The sequence below is a fragment of the Centroberyx gerrardi genome, chromosome 1 (genome assembly GCF_048128805.1).
Source record: "Centroberyx gerrardi isolate f3 chromosome 1, fCenGer3.hap1.cur.20231027, whole genome shotgun sequence".
Classification (NCBI taxonomy): Eukaryota; Metazoa; Chordata; class Actinopteri; order Beryciformes; family Berycidae; genus Centroberyx; species Centroberyx gerrardi.
The window spans coordinates 17,092,473-17,107,474 of NC_135997.1; the positions used below are offsets into that span (position 1 = coordinate 17,092,473).

The following is a 15,002-nucleotide window of genomic DNA, read 5'->3' on the forward strand; positions in this document are numbered from 1 at the left end:
TGATTTATTAAAAAGTAACTTTTACTTTGAGTATATTTTAAATGAGCTACTTTTCTTAGGTGTTTACACCAGTGATTTTCCTTCTGCTTAAGTAAAATCTCACCAGACGCTTCCACAAAATTCAGCATCACAGGGCTGTTAGACCCTTAGTCTTGTTATGCTATGGCCTGTAGGTTCATAATTTATAAAAACAAAATCTCAATCTTAATACTTTAGCGTTCTGGCTAACTCTGCTAACTTCAGTATGTAAACAAATCAAGTTATGCTTGAAGTCTCACAGGAAGAGAGATCTTCTGCCATTGAAAGTTCATTCTATTAATAGAATTGTAGGCCTATTTTACCAATCCCCTAAACAAGCCTGGCAGGTTTACACGTGTGCCATTAAAATTAGCCAGCGCTAGAGCTGACACAGGTTCTCATTTCCTCACTTTGAGGATAATGCTAGTCGCCTATAATTACTTAACATACTGTATGCTAAAGCATTAGCATGTGCACCAGACAGAGCTATCTACCGGAGGCACAGAGATGATTTTGGTGCTAATAGGCTACTCTCGTCATTTGCATGTTGCAAGGGCACCAATTCACCTGAGAACTGCTGGTCAGGGATTATGGCTGAAACTAGTGCCTCTAGATATACATAGACACTCAAATCATGCATGTGTTCCTGGTAGATTGCCACTTTAGCATACACTAGTGATAGAATGATAGTAGGCTCCTATTAACACTACCAAGGCCAAGAGTTTTCAAGTTTTAGAACTGAAATCGCTCAGCTTTCTAAATGTGTTGGTAGACTTTCAAAATCATGTAAGGAAATAGTGGTTATGCTTTACTTCCTTCAGTTGACAGGTAGATCGAGATATCGCTGTTGAATAGAGCAACACCAGAAACGCTCGACCAAATCTGAAGAGTGGGCGGGTCAGGAGTCTGGCACCAGGCTAGGACTGGATGCTTCTTAATCACAGTATATCTAATCCACACTCATTTGAGCCACACATACTTAAAGCCACACATACTTAAAGGTCTAAAAGTGAGATTTAGATTATATTATTCTTGTGCATATATTTTGTGATAATATGTGCTTTTTGCAATGTATTTCATTTTGGTAAATGACTGCATTTCCTATGCTAAGTTTGAAAGGAGGATTTTATTTGCAACATGAATATTCATGCAAAGAATACATAATAGGGATTTCTGTGCACTCCTACCGCTGACAATTGGTTTTCAAAGTATGCTGTCTAATGTCACTTGAATGACACTTCAATGATAGATATTCTACACCTGTACGGCAGGTGGCACACTCCTACAAATTTTAAGTGTAACTATCTGCCACTTGAGTAGGAGTTGAGTATGAAACTTGGAATTTCATGAACATTTGCATTTTAACACTCAATGATTTCCTTTTAAGTAAAACCATTTTCCTGCTTTTATTTCAGCCCAACTTTAAGAGCCGCATAATCACCACCAAGAAATGGCTGTCAATCAATAGCTGTGGGTTTTAACGTTAATTGCCTTGTCACAAAGACAGTAAACCGTAAGTACGCTGAATCTATCTGCAGAGCTGTAAGCAACAGAGAGAGCACTGCACTAACATTGTCAAGTGGAGCCAAAAAAACAATCTATGCACTGTACTGTAAGGTGCTTTGGACAGAAGCGTCCACTAAAAGGCACATATTATATTAACAAATATTGTACAAGCCAAGCCCATTTCCACTCACATTGTTGATCCAGGAGATGTAAGCACTGGCGCGGGTGAAGACGGAGGGCTTCTCGGGGTAGTTGCAGCCCATGCTGGAGCTGAAGCTCCCCACACAGTGGACGTCCCAGGAGCCGTCAGGGTTCTGGCAGTTCAGGGGGCCACCAGAATCTCCCTGAGGGGTAACAGAGCCAGACGTGATGTTCAGGCAAAGGATGGCGAAAACATTTAGAAATTCTACATATATAATAATCATTATGGCACTGTGTAAAACTATTCTAAACTGTAAGGCTGGTATATTTTCACAGGAACTCCATTTCTATATTACATGAGACTGTAGAATAAAATTTAGGGGTTGTGGGAAATGAATGTGACTCACGTTGCAGCTAGCCAGCTGTCCATCTCCTCCAGCCCAGATCATGTTCTTGGTGACCAGGCTGCCCCACCAGTCAGGCTTGGTGCAGTTAGAAGGCTGACCACAGGCAGGAGGGCCTGCTGCAGGATGTCAGCGATGGGACCTCCAGCTGTGGAAAAGAACTGGGCATTCAAAGTTAGCGCTGTAGTCAACACCACCTTAATCGAGTCCAAGTCAATTCCAAGACCAGGTCCAGTTGAGTTCAAGTCAAGACCAGGTCCAAAGGGCATTGAGACCAAGTCAAAGCCAAGACCAAAATAGGCAATAAACAGTGTACATGTCTTTCCAAATGTAAAAATAAAGCTTAAGGAGTTTCTTAAGGATCAACATTTATTTATTTAATTATGACTAATATGGTCCTCCATAATAGATTGTTTCTCCTTTCTGAGTTTGTTGTCATTTAGTTTATATTATTATATAACTTTTTTTGTTCATCATCTTATTTAATCTGTATTTATAAGATGCAGTAGGCTATTTAATTTTTCCTGCCATTGTATGTTTCATAATTTTTTGTGCAAATACTCACTACTACTAAACTAATTAACTTACTTGCATACACATTTATAAACAATCCTCAGACAGGAACTCTAACGTAAATTTCCCAGAATACAACACGGCCCTGACGTCCTGGCGCGGTGTTGCTAGGACAACAAAAAACAAAACACCTGAGGAAAGCATCAAGTGTGCATGGCGGCTAATTCGCGTCTGTCGAACAAAACAAGTTTAAATGAATTAGTTAATATAAACGTATTCACGAATATAAGGACTAGAGAGCTGCGTAGCGAACTGCGCAACGAACATGGTAAATTTGCGCGGCCAAACTGAAGTCAGAGTTAGCTTGACTCCGTTCTTCGTTAGCTGTGAACAGAGCAGTCACGACTTAGCGTCAAGTTAACACAACTCTTACCGTTTGCCAACTGATTCGGCTGTATTTGGTTTGTTTGGTCGCTTGACTTTTTTCTCTGTCTCTCTCCCAGGCTTCAATGAGCCAGAGGCGCAACTGGACGCGCAACCAGCAGCAGAGAATAATGTCTCAGCGTCAGTGTCAGGAGGAGCAGAGACTACTGCAGACCAAACGCATTGACAGAGAGAAGCAGATGGAAGCCGGTGTGATGAATGAAGAGAGATCTGAGAGGAAGAGACATCTGCGTAAGGTTCAGGACGAGCTACAGGAAAGGCAGATCGAGGGCGCTCTTCTAAAGGTATTTATTCATTATTAAAGGCATTTCTCAATAGGATTTGATTTATCTACCCGTTATGCTACATAGGTGAACGCTCACCTACAAACCCGTAACGTAGGTAAGTTAGTTAACAACTTGGCACTCCCCATCATTGTTTTGTTGACTGAAGTCCTTGTCACCTGCAGGAGGCCCAACAATAAGTTTGGTATCCCAGAACCACCCATCTCTATATTAGCTCTTGGCACTGGGCAGACACACATTTGCCTACATTATGCTTTACACTACATATTACACTACACTGCATAGGCTTATTCTTTTGGCTTGAATTAGTCTGCACAGCAGTTCAGTAACTACACTACACTAGCAAAGAATAGACTAAACTATGTAATGTATGTATGGTTTACTACCATTCAGCAGTAGAGGCTTAAAGTTCAATGGCTGCCAAGTATACCATCCTATTGAAGCCAAGAGGAGAACTGATACTGCGGGCTTGTTAAGGCCCACTCAATGAATTTCTGAAACTTTATTGGACTCCTGACAAACAAATGAATAAAACCACTAATTGCTCTCTGCATAATCAGAGCAAATACATACATACCATTTCATGAAAATCTTTTGAAAAAGATAGTTTGTACATTATATATCCACAGGTTGTCCCAGAATTTAGGGGCCCTGACTATGAATGCCAAATCACCTTTTGTCTTTAATCTAAACTTTGGAACAGTTAAAAGGAGTTTTATTTGTAGATCTAAGGCAGCTCTTCTGTAGATAGGAAGTTAAAACTCTGTAATATAGGGTGTTACCAAGCCATTTATTGTATTTTGTGCTTTGTTGTTTTCAATAAAATCTTACGATCTTACAAATGGAAGCCAGTGTTGCAACAGTGCATGATGATTATGATTCCTGAAAAAGTACCTGTAATTGTAGTGCAGAGATTAAAATGCATGTTGATCTGATTAGTTACTTCGCTTTTGTAATCTGATTCCATAACCTAAGGATTACAGTTACTTCCCAACACTGTCAATTACATGTAGATAATCCAAGTCAAAACTGATTGACTTGCAGGCAGAGGAGGAGAGAATGAACAGGGAAAAGCAACTTGAACAAGAAGAGAGAATGGCAAAAGAGCTGGCCCGCATCAACTATGAGAAGCAAAGAGATGAAAAAATGAGGCAGTATATAAAAGAGAACAGGTATGCACACTTATATTGTCATTACCTTGACCTACATTATGGGTAAGTGTACAAACTCAGCTCTTTGATTGGAAGACCTTGCTTCTGTGTAATCATTATCTGCTTTGGTCTTTTTCATTCCTATCATCGCCAAATGTACATTTTTTTATGTTTTTTTTTTAAATGTATTATTATTTTCAGCATTGAGCTTCGAGAATTGGAGGTGAAGCTCAAGTCTGCATATCTGAACAGGGAAAGAGCTGCACAGATTGCTGAGAAGGAGGCTATGAGTTTTGAGACCATGGTGAGATCTGTCTTTATTTTGGCTGTTTTTCATTTCCGAGCTGCCAATTGGCAAACGTCGATTCCATTCTTTGGATTACATTCTCTCCTCAGGACAAACTATCTCTTGTCTGCAGTAAAACCAGACTCATTTCTTCACATTGTAGCTTTTGAAAGACAGAGATTCAGTGTCAACAAGTGTAGAAAATATCAGGAACTGTAATGACTAACATTCAATTCAATTCAATTCAATGATGCTTTAGCTAGCTAACATTAACTGAGAGATGTTGGGCAGTTTCAAGTTTTGATATGTTTTTGAGAGAAGGTAACCTGTTTGATCAGCTTTATGCAGCTGCTTCACAAAACTAAGGATTGGAGCATAATAGGTGCCTATTGTTACTGAAGCAAGTTAACTATGGCACACCTCATTTATTTATTTATTTATTTATTTATTGAGACTCCGGCTACTACTGCTTGACCATTTGCATAGACGAAAACTGAAATATTATTCATGTGATTAATGGAATTATTTGCTAACCATGCAATGGACAGTTACTTCAAAACATCAAAAACAGTTAAAATTGTGCAAAACCTACTTGAAACTGAACCCAGCTCAAAAATGACGTATTACCTAGCACTACTGCCTGTACTACCTTGTTGTGGAGTCACTATTCATCATCACTGTTGAATCTCTCCACAAAGCATATGGCTGCACCAGCACCGACGATTACTCTTCATTACGCACGTGTCAGGAGGCTTTGTTCTTTATAATGGCTGTGATAGTTTTCTGCTTCCTGCTTTTTACCTGAATTATTTTAATACAAGGGTGATAAATGCTACAAGGAAGTGGCAAGGAACCATTATGTCATGTCAGCCGATCTGGCCCCTGCAGCCGGTCTGTCCTGTAGAGGGCGACTGTGTGCCTGTCAGCTATAGACCAGACATATTTATGAGTTTGGCAGGTTGAACATTCTGTGCTGCGCGAATAAGACTAGGCCGAAAACAATTGTTTAGTAAAAAAAAATTCCCTGTTAAATGGACAAACAAATAAATACATTCCCTTGCACCCAACATGTATCATGGGCATAAAGATTGATAGAAACTGGATGAGAATAGTTGGAATCCTGACTCTGGTATTGACCACAAGTATATATTGTTTTGTTTTGAGGCTTACTGACTGTACCTCTTTTCCTCTGACATTAGCGTCAGGAGGCAGACTTTGCTCGCAAGATGAAGAGCGAACATGAGCGAGCGGCCACTGAGCAGCAGAAGCTGGAGCAGAAGCACCATGAGGAGCTGCTGCAGTACCAGAGGGAGCTGGAGCAGCAGCTCGTGGAGCAGGAGCGCAAGAGACAAGAGGCTTACGAGGAGTTCCTCAAGGAGAAGCTCATGGTTGATGAAATTGTCAGGAAGATTTACGAGGAGGATCAGATGTGAGCACGCAGCCACGCCCACACACGCATTTTTCTTGCTAATCATTACAGTCAAGGGATAACTGTGGAAAGAGATTAGTGCCAGCAGGGATTTGGTTTGAATGATGAAGATTTGCATGAATCTGAATTTGTTATCCCCATATTGAACTGGTGAATTAAAAAAATGGAAATAAGTTAATTCAATCATTTAATTTATAAGGCACGATTTGAAATTGAATGCAGTGGCTTGATATTGAATGGGATTAAATTAAAATTTTTAATTAAAATTTGCAAATCTTGCCATTTGTCCCATTCACATTCATGGCATTGCATTTAATTTCAAATTGTGCTTTACAGATTCAGTTATTGAATTCATTTATTCAACAAATCCATGTCTTTAAAAATTCAACAGTTCAATATGAGCATGACAAATTTAGATTCATGCAATTCAAATCCAATCTCTGCTGGCACTAATCTCTTTCCTATACTAAGTCCGAGTGTTGGAACGGTGTCAGAAATAATTGCTGTAGTGTAATTTGCTTGTTGCAAAATGAATGTCTTTTCTTGCAGGGAGAGACAGCTGAAACTGGAGAAGGTGAAAGCCACTCAGCAGTACATTGAAGAGTTCAAGAGACAGCAGGTTGAGTGGAGACGCATGGAGCGAGCGAAGATGGAAGCTGAGAACAGACGCATCAAGGAGTTTGCAAGCTATCAGCAGCAGATGGAAGAGAGCAGGATGTCCAAGATGAGAGAGAGAGAGCAAGCAAAACAACAGCTTCATAAAGTGGTAAGCGAACAATTCTCTCCAACTCCCATCCCTCCATCCAAGAATGATTTATTCCTTGGTTTGACTGTTTTCTTCCCTCCTCATAGCTCACTGAGAAGATTGAGATGGACAGGCAGCAGCGTGAAGAGATGGAGCGAGTCCGGGAGGAACTTTGTTTGGAGGAACAAGCAGAAGCTACCAGGCAGAAGGAGATCGTGAGGATGTTTATTTTACTACCTCAGTTTTCAAAAATCCAAACCACATTTTTAGCCACGTTTTCAAATGTCTTTTCAAGAGTATCCTTATGATATCTGACACTCCATGAACTCCTGTTAATTTATCTTATTTGCACCTGAATCCTGTGCATTTATTCTGGAATTTCTTCTAACAGGAGGAGATGGAGAAGAAAATCAGACAAAGGCTGATGTTGCAGCAGACCTGCCAGGACCAAATGGCATTCAAACAGATGCGGAAGCAGGCAGAGAAAGAGGAAGAAGAGGCTTTCCGCCAAATGATGATGGCCAAGTTTGCGGAGGACGATCGCATAGAGCAGATGAATGCCCAAAAACGACGCATGAAGCAACTTGAGCACAGACGGGAGGTGGAGAAACTAATAGAGGACAGAAGACGGCAGCATGAGGCTGACAAGGTACAGTTGGTTACAGGCCTTGCTCTCTGTACGCATGATCGGAAATATTCTACATTAAGAATAATGTGGTGCTGTTGGAACTTTTTTGCAAACTACAGTAGGTGTCCATTGATACTGATAGTATTGGCCCTTTTACTTTTACTTTGTATAAGTGAAGGCCACAGATACCAAGAACCAAGTTCCATCACCGCAGCATTTGATGTTTAGTCTTAAAAAATAGTACAATACGTTCAAAGTTTTTTTCCTCAGTTTCCCATAGCAATGTAGCTTCCTCATGAGACAAAAAATTGGTCATTAATCTATTTCTGATGGATCCCAACATGACAAGAGAACTAGTATTTTCATTTGCCTGACCTCATGGGCAAGACTAAACTTATGCAAAGAATATGTTTTATTGAATGTACATGGGTCAATATCAAGAGAAATAATCCTACCAATATGGTGCACCTCTAGTGTTGTCGTCTTTTAATTGTAATGTCACTTTTAAATGGCTTGCTCTGATGAATGGCAATTTGATCACTTTCCCCCCCCAAGGAGCTCGAGGCTAAAGAGAGAGCGATTGAGCAGGAGAGGGAGGCGCTGCGTCGACAGATAATTGAAGAGGAGAGGCAACGACTTCTTAAACACCATGCAACTAAACTCCTTGGATATTTACCTAAGGTATGAGGCTGCATGAATAATTCTATACAGGTTCATATGTTCTGTAGTTGAAGCATGCATGTACAGGATATGCATGTGTGTGACTGTCAGTGTAACTGTTTTCAGGGCTTGCTCCGAGAGGATGACCTCGAGCACTTTGATGAGGACTTCAGGAGCAACTTTCAGAAACGTCAGGCGAATATCTTCTCTGAGGAAGGCTGGGGAGGCGATGAATAACTTTCATTTTAAAAGTTTTATGCTATACCACTAGATGGCAGTCTAAGCTTGAAGTGAAAAAATTAAGTTCCAATTTTTAGTGGCAGCAAAGCCCTCAAGATATCATAGCATATGTTGATTCAGTAACAATAAAATTATTTCATCTTATTTTGTAACAAACTTGTCTTTATTAGGATACTATTGGACAGACATCAACATCACTCCAAACAATTACCAAAATAAAATTCACAGCTTTTCTGAGGTTTTCTGGTGGCTGAACGTGATAATGGGAAGGAATTAAGATCCGATCTTGCCTTGTTATGCTGTCACACTAATCAAATGCAGGAGAGTGGACTACCCTCCTGTACTCCACTACACACACACATCTCTATAAATATCCATTAACATGCATATCTAACAGGGTTGCTTTCTTTGTCCAAGAAATGAAATGCTGAATCTTCCACTGCTCTATGACTTCCCCCAGTCAAGAGCTGTCATGAATTCCTCTTCTGTGAACGACAACAGCTTGGCAGCTTCAAAGTGCATCTGCTCCGAGTAAGAAAACACTCACAATTAGACTCTGATTAAAAAGTAATTCGCTTTGATACACTGTTAACTCTCTTGCGTACAGAAACTTACTTTTTGTCTTTTGAGAATGTCTATCAACTTGAGCTGTTTCTTAAAACCCACAATGAGTTCTGCTTTCTGCTTTTTTAGCATGTTGTTTTCAGCAAGTAGATTTTCTTTGTTCTGATGATCCTCATTTATCTTGTCCTTATTAGATAGAAAAAGAGACTGAAATTAGTACAAGATTAGCAGAACTGAAAATCTGCATTCTGGGGCCTCAATTACCAAAGTACTTGAATTACATCTTCATAATGATCAAGAGGATTTCTGAAAAACATGCGTATGCATTATTTATGAGATGAACTGCACTTATTTAAGGTTACATACACGTACCTCAGGCTTATGTATGTGTCATATAAAGCACAAACTAACTACACTTCCAACGCATGTGAACAAGCTCAACTGCAGCTGCGGCCAAATGACTTCACTTATAAAGAGCTCAATCTGTCAGATCCAATATATGGAAGACTTCCTATATCAGATTTGTTAGCATCAAAGGCAGAATATGAACAACTTTAAAGGAAAATATTATCAAGTCTAGCAACATATGATATGAACTGTTTAGCACATTTTTGACAGTAAGGAAATTTAGCTCACGACAACATTTTTAACCCACATTTTGTGCTATTTTTACTCACATTTGGGATTTCCACATTCATATACATTCTACAATATCTTTTCCAGTTAAGATGGAGCACTTTCTGTAAATCAAGCAATCTAATTTTTCAAACATTGTGACAAGAAACAATGTCATTTAAATCCGCATCTTTACCCACCAGGTGTTTTAATAATTGAAACTACTTTCACACTTGAATATCTCCAGTATTTAAACATAGTGTGTGTTTATCTGGTAACTTACTTACCTTATTCATCTGCTTCATCTTATTCAGCTGAGCCTTTAACCTCTCCACCTCCTCCAAGGATCTGTTCAGACGGACCTCTACAGTGTTGTGGTTGCCTGCTGCTTGTTTGTGGGATCTGTTCAAACTTTCTATTTCCTGCAGAGAACATAAGCAACTATTAACAAGCACTGCCTAAGTTGTGTAAGTGCATCAGGCGTGTGCATTTTTTGATTTTGTACATCACAAGTATTGGACGAATATCAGATTTTACCATCTTTCACTGAAAATGAATCTTACCTGTTTTGCAGTCTATCATATTGTCAATCTTTACATAATATCCTTTAAAAATCCTTGACACTTTACACTGTACCTCAGACGGTAATCTGTCACTGACACAAACCTTTTGTAAACCAGCCACTTGCAGTTGGAGACCATCACATTTTCTGCCGGACTCCTCCGCTAAAGTTCTGTGCTTCTCTATCTGTGCTTGCTGAATGTTTGTGGTCTTCTGCAGTCTGGCTCGGTCCTCCGCAATCTCCTTTATTTTTGTGCTAAGCTTAGCGTTTTCATCATCCTGCAACAACAGAGACACGATCTTAAGTACATACAATATCCTTAAAAGTGATCTGCTCCTTCAACATATGAGCTTAAAATGATGGATTAGAAACAAGGATCTACAGAATATGCAAAAGATAATGCAACCACCAATGTAACGTCCTCTTGATTTGGTGCTTATTTCCAAGCATGGATTAGATTGGGGGAAGAGGGGACAAATTTAGATCCTGGTGTGTTAAGGGACTCTTAACACGCCTGTCTTTAGAATGATTGTCCACAAGCTGTAACTGGTTTTCTCAAACATATATGTGTCAAATTTGTTTCCACCCTGTGCTGCACTTGTTGGTTGGGTAGTTGCCGTTAATTTTTTCAGTCAACAGAGCTGAGAGTGACGCTCTGTCCCCCTCTGCTGATACACAGGAGCTTCTTACAGGAGCTTGCTTACTCATTAGTTTTGAAGTATCTTACTCATGCATGCTTGCTGACATGACTTGAACCCCAGTATCTCCTGTTTACTGGACTAGTGCTTTATCCAACTAAGCCACCTCTCCAAACCATCTGCCATCTGCATCATATTACTTGGTTTGATATCATTTTTATGGAGTTTCTGCCTTATTAGATAGTACACAGTGATAAGTGATAGGGAATACAGGGGAAGGAGGGGGATAACCTGCAACAAAGGTCATTGTCCAGATTCAAACCTATTGTGAGTACATGGTCACACTCAGCCAGACTGATAGTTTTAGTTTAGTCATTGTTATCTGTAAATTTACAATACCTTCTTACAACATTCATATGATATTCGATCCAGTTCCTCTTGCATAATCCGTAGTTTTGCCTTCAGAACGCGTATCTGAGCATCTGAAATGACAAAAAAAAACAGAACAATGAGCAAAATCAGATATAAAGTGCCTGGAGGGTAGTTTTCAATCCCCCAAAAAACTTTTGCAAAATTATTTGTTAACTTATTTGTTACCTGATCCCACGGTGTCTCCAGCGCTGGACGCATCATCCACAACATTTTCATGACTGCTGGGATCGTTCAGCTTCTCCTCCATGCTGCGTATGGTCTTTGCCAGGGAATAATCTGCTGAGTCTTCAACAGCTGCCATATCATCAACATGACATAACTTTGGTGTTCTGAAACAAAGCAAATATGAAACCTTTTAGGGCTCATTTGAAGAACTTTGATGCATAATATATTTTACAAATCCTTCAGTCTACACAATATAATTTCTTACCGATAAAAGTTTGTCAGAGTTTATCTTAACATTTTAAAAAAATATATAAACTCACGCTGTTTTATGGGAAACTTGCTCTTTTCTTTGTTTTCCACTGTGCGTGTTTCGTGATGCAGATGTTGGTGTGACCCTTTTTTTGGTCACTACCTAAGCAAGTAGATAGCAAACAGACGTAGCATCATCATACAATAATTGGTACAATAGGCCTACAGTAGTTGCATACACTATATCTATAGTTTTTAAATGTAACTTTAAGTTGCACTGAACAGGATATCTGCAGGTTTCAGACATCCAGATCCCCAAACTGATACCTTTACTCCAGGATCCTGTGTTGTAGTTTGTTGAGGCGTTATGATCCTATAGATAGATAGATAGATAGATAGATAGATAGATAGATAGATGGATAGATGGATAAAAATTAGTTGATGATTTTCATTGATGATGTTCATTTTCTTATGCTTTCTGCTTTGAATAACAAGTCTGAAAAAGTATTTATTACCTGGAGTCCTCCTCTTCATCTTCAATGTCAATAAGCAGGTGGGTGGATATTGGTTTTGACAAGACTAGATTCTGTTCTCTCTGGAATCCAATAAACACCACTTCATTAAGGATTTTAAAGCACTGAAAAGACTGCTCTCTAGGTTCAGTTTTCCCTCCTCTCAGTCTTTGAGAAGTAATCTTGGTTTAGTGCCCCTAGTCCCTAGACTTTTTTTCACTATAAGGGCAATTAATTATTTCTAAAATAAAATATAAACATGTAAATTACTTACCATAACTTGTTCTGCCTGTCTTACTAGATCAGCTGTTTTGGCCTCCAGCTCTGCATTCATGAGTCTGATGGAAATCACAATTGTGTGAAACAATGTTATATTTCTAGTTTTGACATCAATATTTTTGTACTGCAGGGCTGCAAGGGATATAGCTCAAGTGAACGCCAATCCACCGTATTTTTGGCAAGCTCTGTGACCAACACTGTTGTGGGACAAGAAGAGTGGTAAGTTTCACCTGTATATTCAGTATTTAGTGCCCTAAGGCGACTTTGATATAATGAAAATCTAGCTCATTCTGTCCACTAAACACCACATGTTTACACATTAGGATGCAACATTGCATACCAAATGAATACTGACTCATATATGAGTCGCATTTGTTCACAAAAACAAATTTGTCAAACTGTCTAACGCATATGTTGGGATTTTTTCATTCTTACATCTCTTACACATGCAACGGGGCAGTGCTCGCTAATTCCAGGATCAAAGACATCATCTGCAGTCGTTTTCTGGTCTGCTTGATAAGATTAGGTCAACTGAGGTAGAGCTTATTAAATTATTCAGATTTGGTCAGGTTGGTTCAGTGACTGGGTGTGTTAGACCAAGAAAACATGTCCCACAAATAACAGTGCTGCTCTTGTTGACAAATTAATAAAATTTTCATTTCTGGGGATCATCTGAAGGCCCGTTCCAGTTGGATTCAAAACAAAGCAAACAGATGTTTGAACAGGTCGTCTTACTTGTATTGCTCCTCCTTAGCAAAAAGGTCTACAGTAGTTTTCTTTGGTGGACCGGAGGCAGGTTTTCCCATCGGTCTGACCTCTGACCTCTTGGACCTGTCAGCCTTAGAGTCCATGCTGCCAGAGGATAGAGGTCTCTTGGGCTAGTCAACAACAACAAAACAAAACAGTACACTCTGTAACAATAATGCTTTAGGACAGTACACTCTTTAACAATAATGCTTTAGGGGATAATTTTCATATTTCATGGGGTCAATAAGAAAGTGATAGCATCATTAGATATGCATGATCAGATGCAGGTTACTAGTATAGGCCATGTACTTGCACAACGTCTCCACCAACATAATGGACATTGGAAGCATTTCTTGTGACAGGGCACCACCTGCCAACCATGAGTGTGTTTACATGCACACTGCATCAAATTGTACATTTGATGATAAACTTATAAAAGTTAGAAACGATCAATTACGATCGATACATTTGCCTTTGCAAATATTGTATTTGTTATTTTATATAACGTTAACGTTCGGCTAGATATTGATGTGTATATTAAGCTGAGTGGCAGTATTGCATACTATCTGAATGGTAATAGTATTTTCCAATTCTGTTTTATCGATTGCTTACTTATTACTTATGTTTATTAACCTGGGTAACGTTATTTATGAAGCACTTTAGCTAACCTGAGTTTAGCTTTTTTGTTTGCGACGTTACGTTAGCTGTTGATAACGATGTCACGATCAGCTCAGCTGTATCAAAAATCACGTTTTGCGAAGTGTAATTGGCACACTAACACCTCGATTTAAACGTGTGAGTTAACGTCACACTGAAACAGGCATACAAAATAACACTACATACCTCCAAGACTCTGGATAGGGACTTTTTCTGAAAAGTTGTTTCAGCCATTAGGTAAGTCAAGTCACTGGCGACGCGGTTGTGGTTGCATAGTAACGTGTCCACATTGTGCGCGCAGGTAGAGTTTGTCCTGAATGGGGACCTGTAGGGAAAGTCAAGTGGGGAAGGGGCGCCCTCTGGTGGTTGTAGTCCAACCTTGGTGAGAAAGGCTTGATTTCTCTGTAGGAATTTTCACTGTAGAAAATATCGCGGACAACACTGCATGAAATATGACAAGGATTCTGTTTCAATCTTTCTTTAGATTGTAACTTCTTGTAACTACTTGCGAAATTGGACGACATTACATTTTTAAAACATTTTATATCTTAATCAATTACAAAAAAAGAGGTTTCTGGTAAAGGTTATCAATGGGAATATGAATGGGTATTTTCTGATGAATGATTATAACCGACAGGGGGTGGTCACTTTTCTGTCTCATGGACTAGCCTTCAAGGTAGAGTCTATTGCACTGTTTGAGTGAACAAATCTAAATCAACATTGGCAGCAGTTGCAACATAGGATTATCTGGGAGACAGTTAAATTACTTCTCATGCTGATGAGCCTGCTGTGCATGCTATAATAAGGCACTAATGTACCTACCTGTGAGACAGTCTGAGGCAGCTGCAGCAAAGTTGCCTGCTAGACTGTTAAAATTAACCCCATGAAATGAAAATGACTGTTCTGAATTGTGTAGAGATGTAGACTACCACAAAGTACTCTGGGGCAACGACAGGCCAAAAAACACACATACACAAAAATTTCCACTCAAAACAGACAATAATTATTTTCTCCATTCTCTCTATAGTAGAAACAAGTAACTCAACCTGCATTCATGACTGTATCATTTTTATTGGCATCGTTATGAGAGATAGAGATGCTGTGCTGGGAGCTTGTTTTCAAACAGCTCTAAT

General features: G+C 39.3%; 2 protein-coding genes and 1 pseudogene across 2 annotated transcripts; 1 reads left to right on the plus strand and 2 right to left on the minus strand.

The window, feature by feature from the left end:
• Positions 1–1,272: 1,272 nt before the first annotated feature.
• Positions 1,273–2,909, minus strand: LOC144539392 (chymotrypsin-like elastase family member 2A; annotated as a pseudogene).
• On the plus strand, positions 2,776–8,557 carry mns1 (meiosis-specific nuclear structural 1). Its single transcript, XM_071910301.2, has 10 exons — positions 2,776–2,910; positions 3,086–3,310; positions 4,355–4,482; positions 4,663–4,765; positions 5,947–6,176; positions 6,726–6,942; positions 7,029–7,136; positions 7,313–7,570; positions 8,105–8,230; positions 8,336–8,557. The coding sequence occupies exons 1-10, from the start codon at positions 2,908–2,910 to the stop codon at positions 8,444–8,446; spliced, it is 1,509 nt and encodes a 502-aa protein (XP_071766402.2). The 5' UTR covers positions 2,776–2,907; the 3' UTR covers positions 8,447–8,557.
• Positions 8,558–8,893: 336 nt separating this feature from the next.
• Positions 8,894–11,282, minus strand: tex9 (testis expressed 9). The gene is made up of 5 exons (XM_071910304.2): positions 11,228–11,282; positions 10,295–10,468; positions 9,916–10,050; positions 9,065–9,199; positions 8,894–8,971 (listed from the first exon to the last, which is right to left on the minus strand). The coding sequence occupies exons 1-5, from the start codon at positions 11,270–11,272 to the stop codon at positions 8,894–8,896; spliced, it is 567 nt and encodes a 188-aa protein (XP_071766405.1). The 5' UTR covers positions 11,273–11,282.
• Between the last annotated feature and the right edge of the window lie 3,720 nt (positions 11,283–15,002).

Coding starts and splice junctions, on each gene's coding strand:
- mns1 (XM_071910301.2), top strand. Junction 4,766..5,946: donor CTATGAGTTTTGAGACCATG/GTGAGATCTGTC, acceptor CTCTGACATTAG/CGTCAGGAGGCAGACTTTGC. Junction 6,177..6,725: donor ATTTACGAGGAGGATCAGAT/GTGAGCACGCAG, acceptor CTTTTCTTGCAG/GGAGAGACAGCTGAAACTGG.
- tex9 (XM_071910304.2), bottom strand. CDS start 11,272: ATGCAAGAGGAACTGGATCGAATATCATATGAATGTTGTAAGAAG. Junction 10,051..10,294: donor AAGTGGCTGGTTTACAAAAG/GTTTGTGTCAGT, acceptor TGTTCTCTGCAG/GAAATAGAAAGTTTGAACAG. Junction 9,200..9,915: donor AGATGAAGCAGATGAATAAG/GTAAGTAAGTTA, acceptor CTATCTAATAAG/GACAAGATAAATGAGGATCA.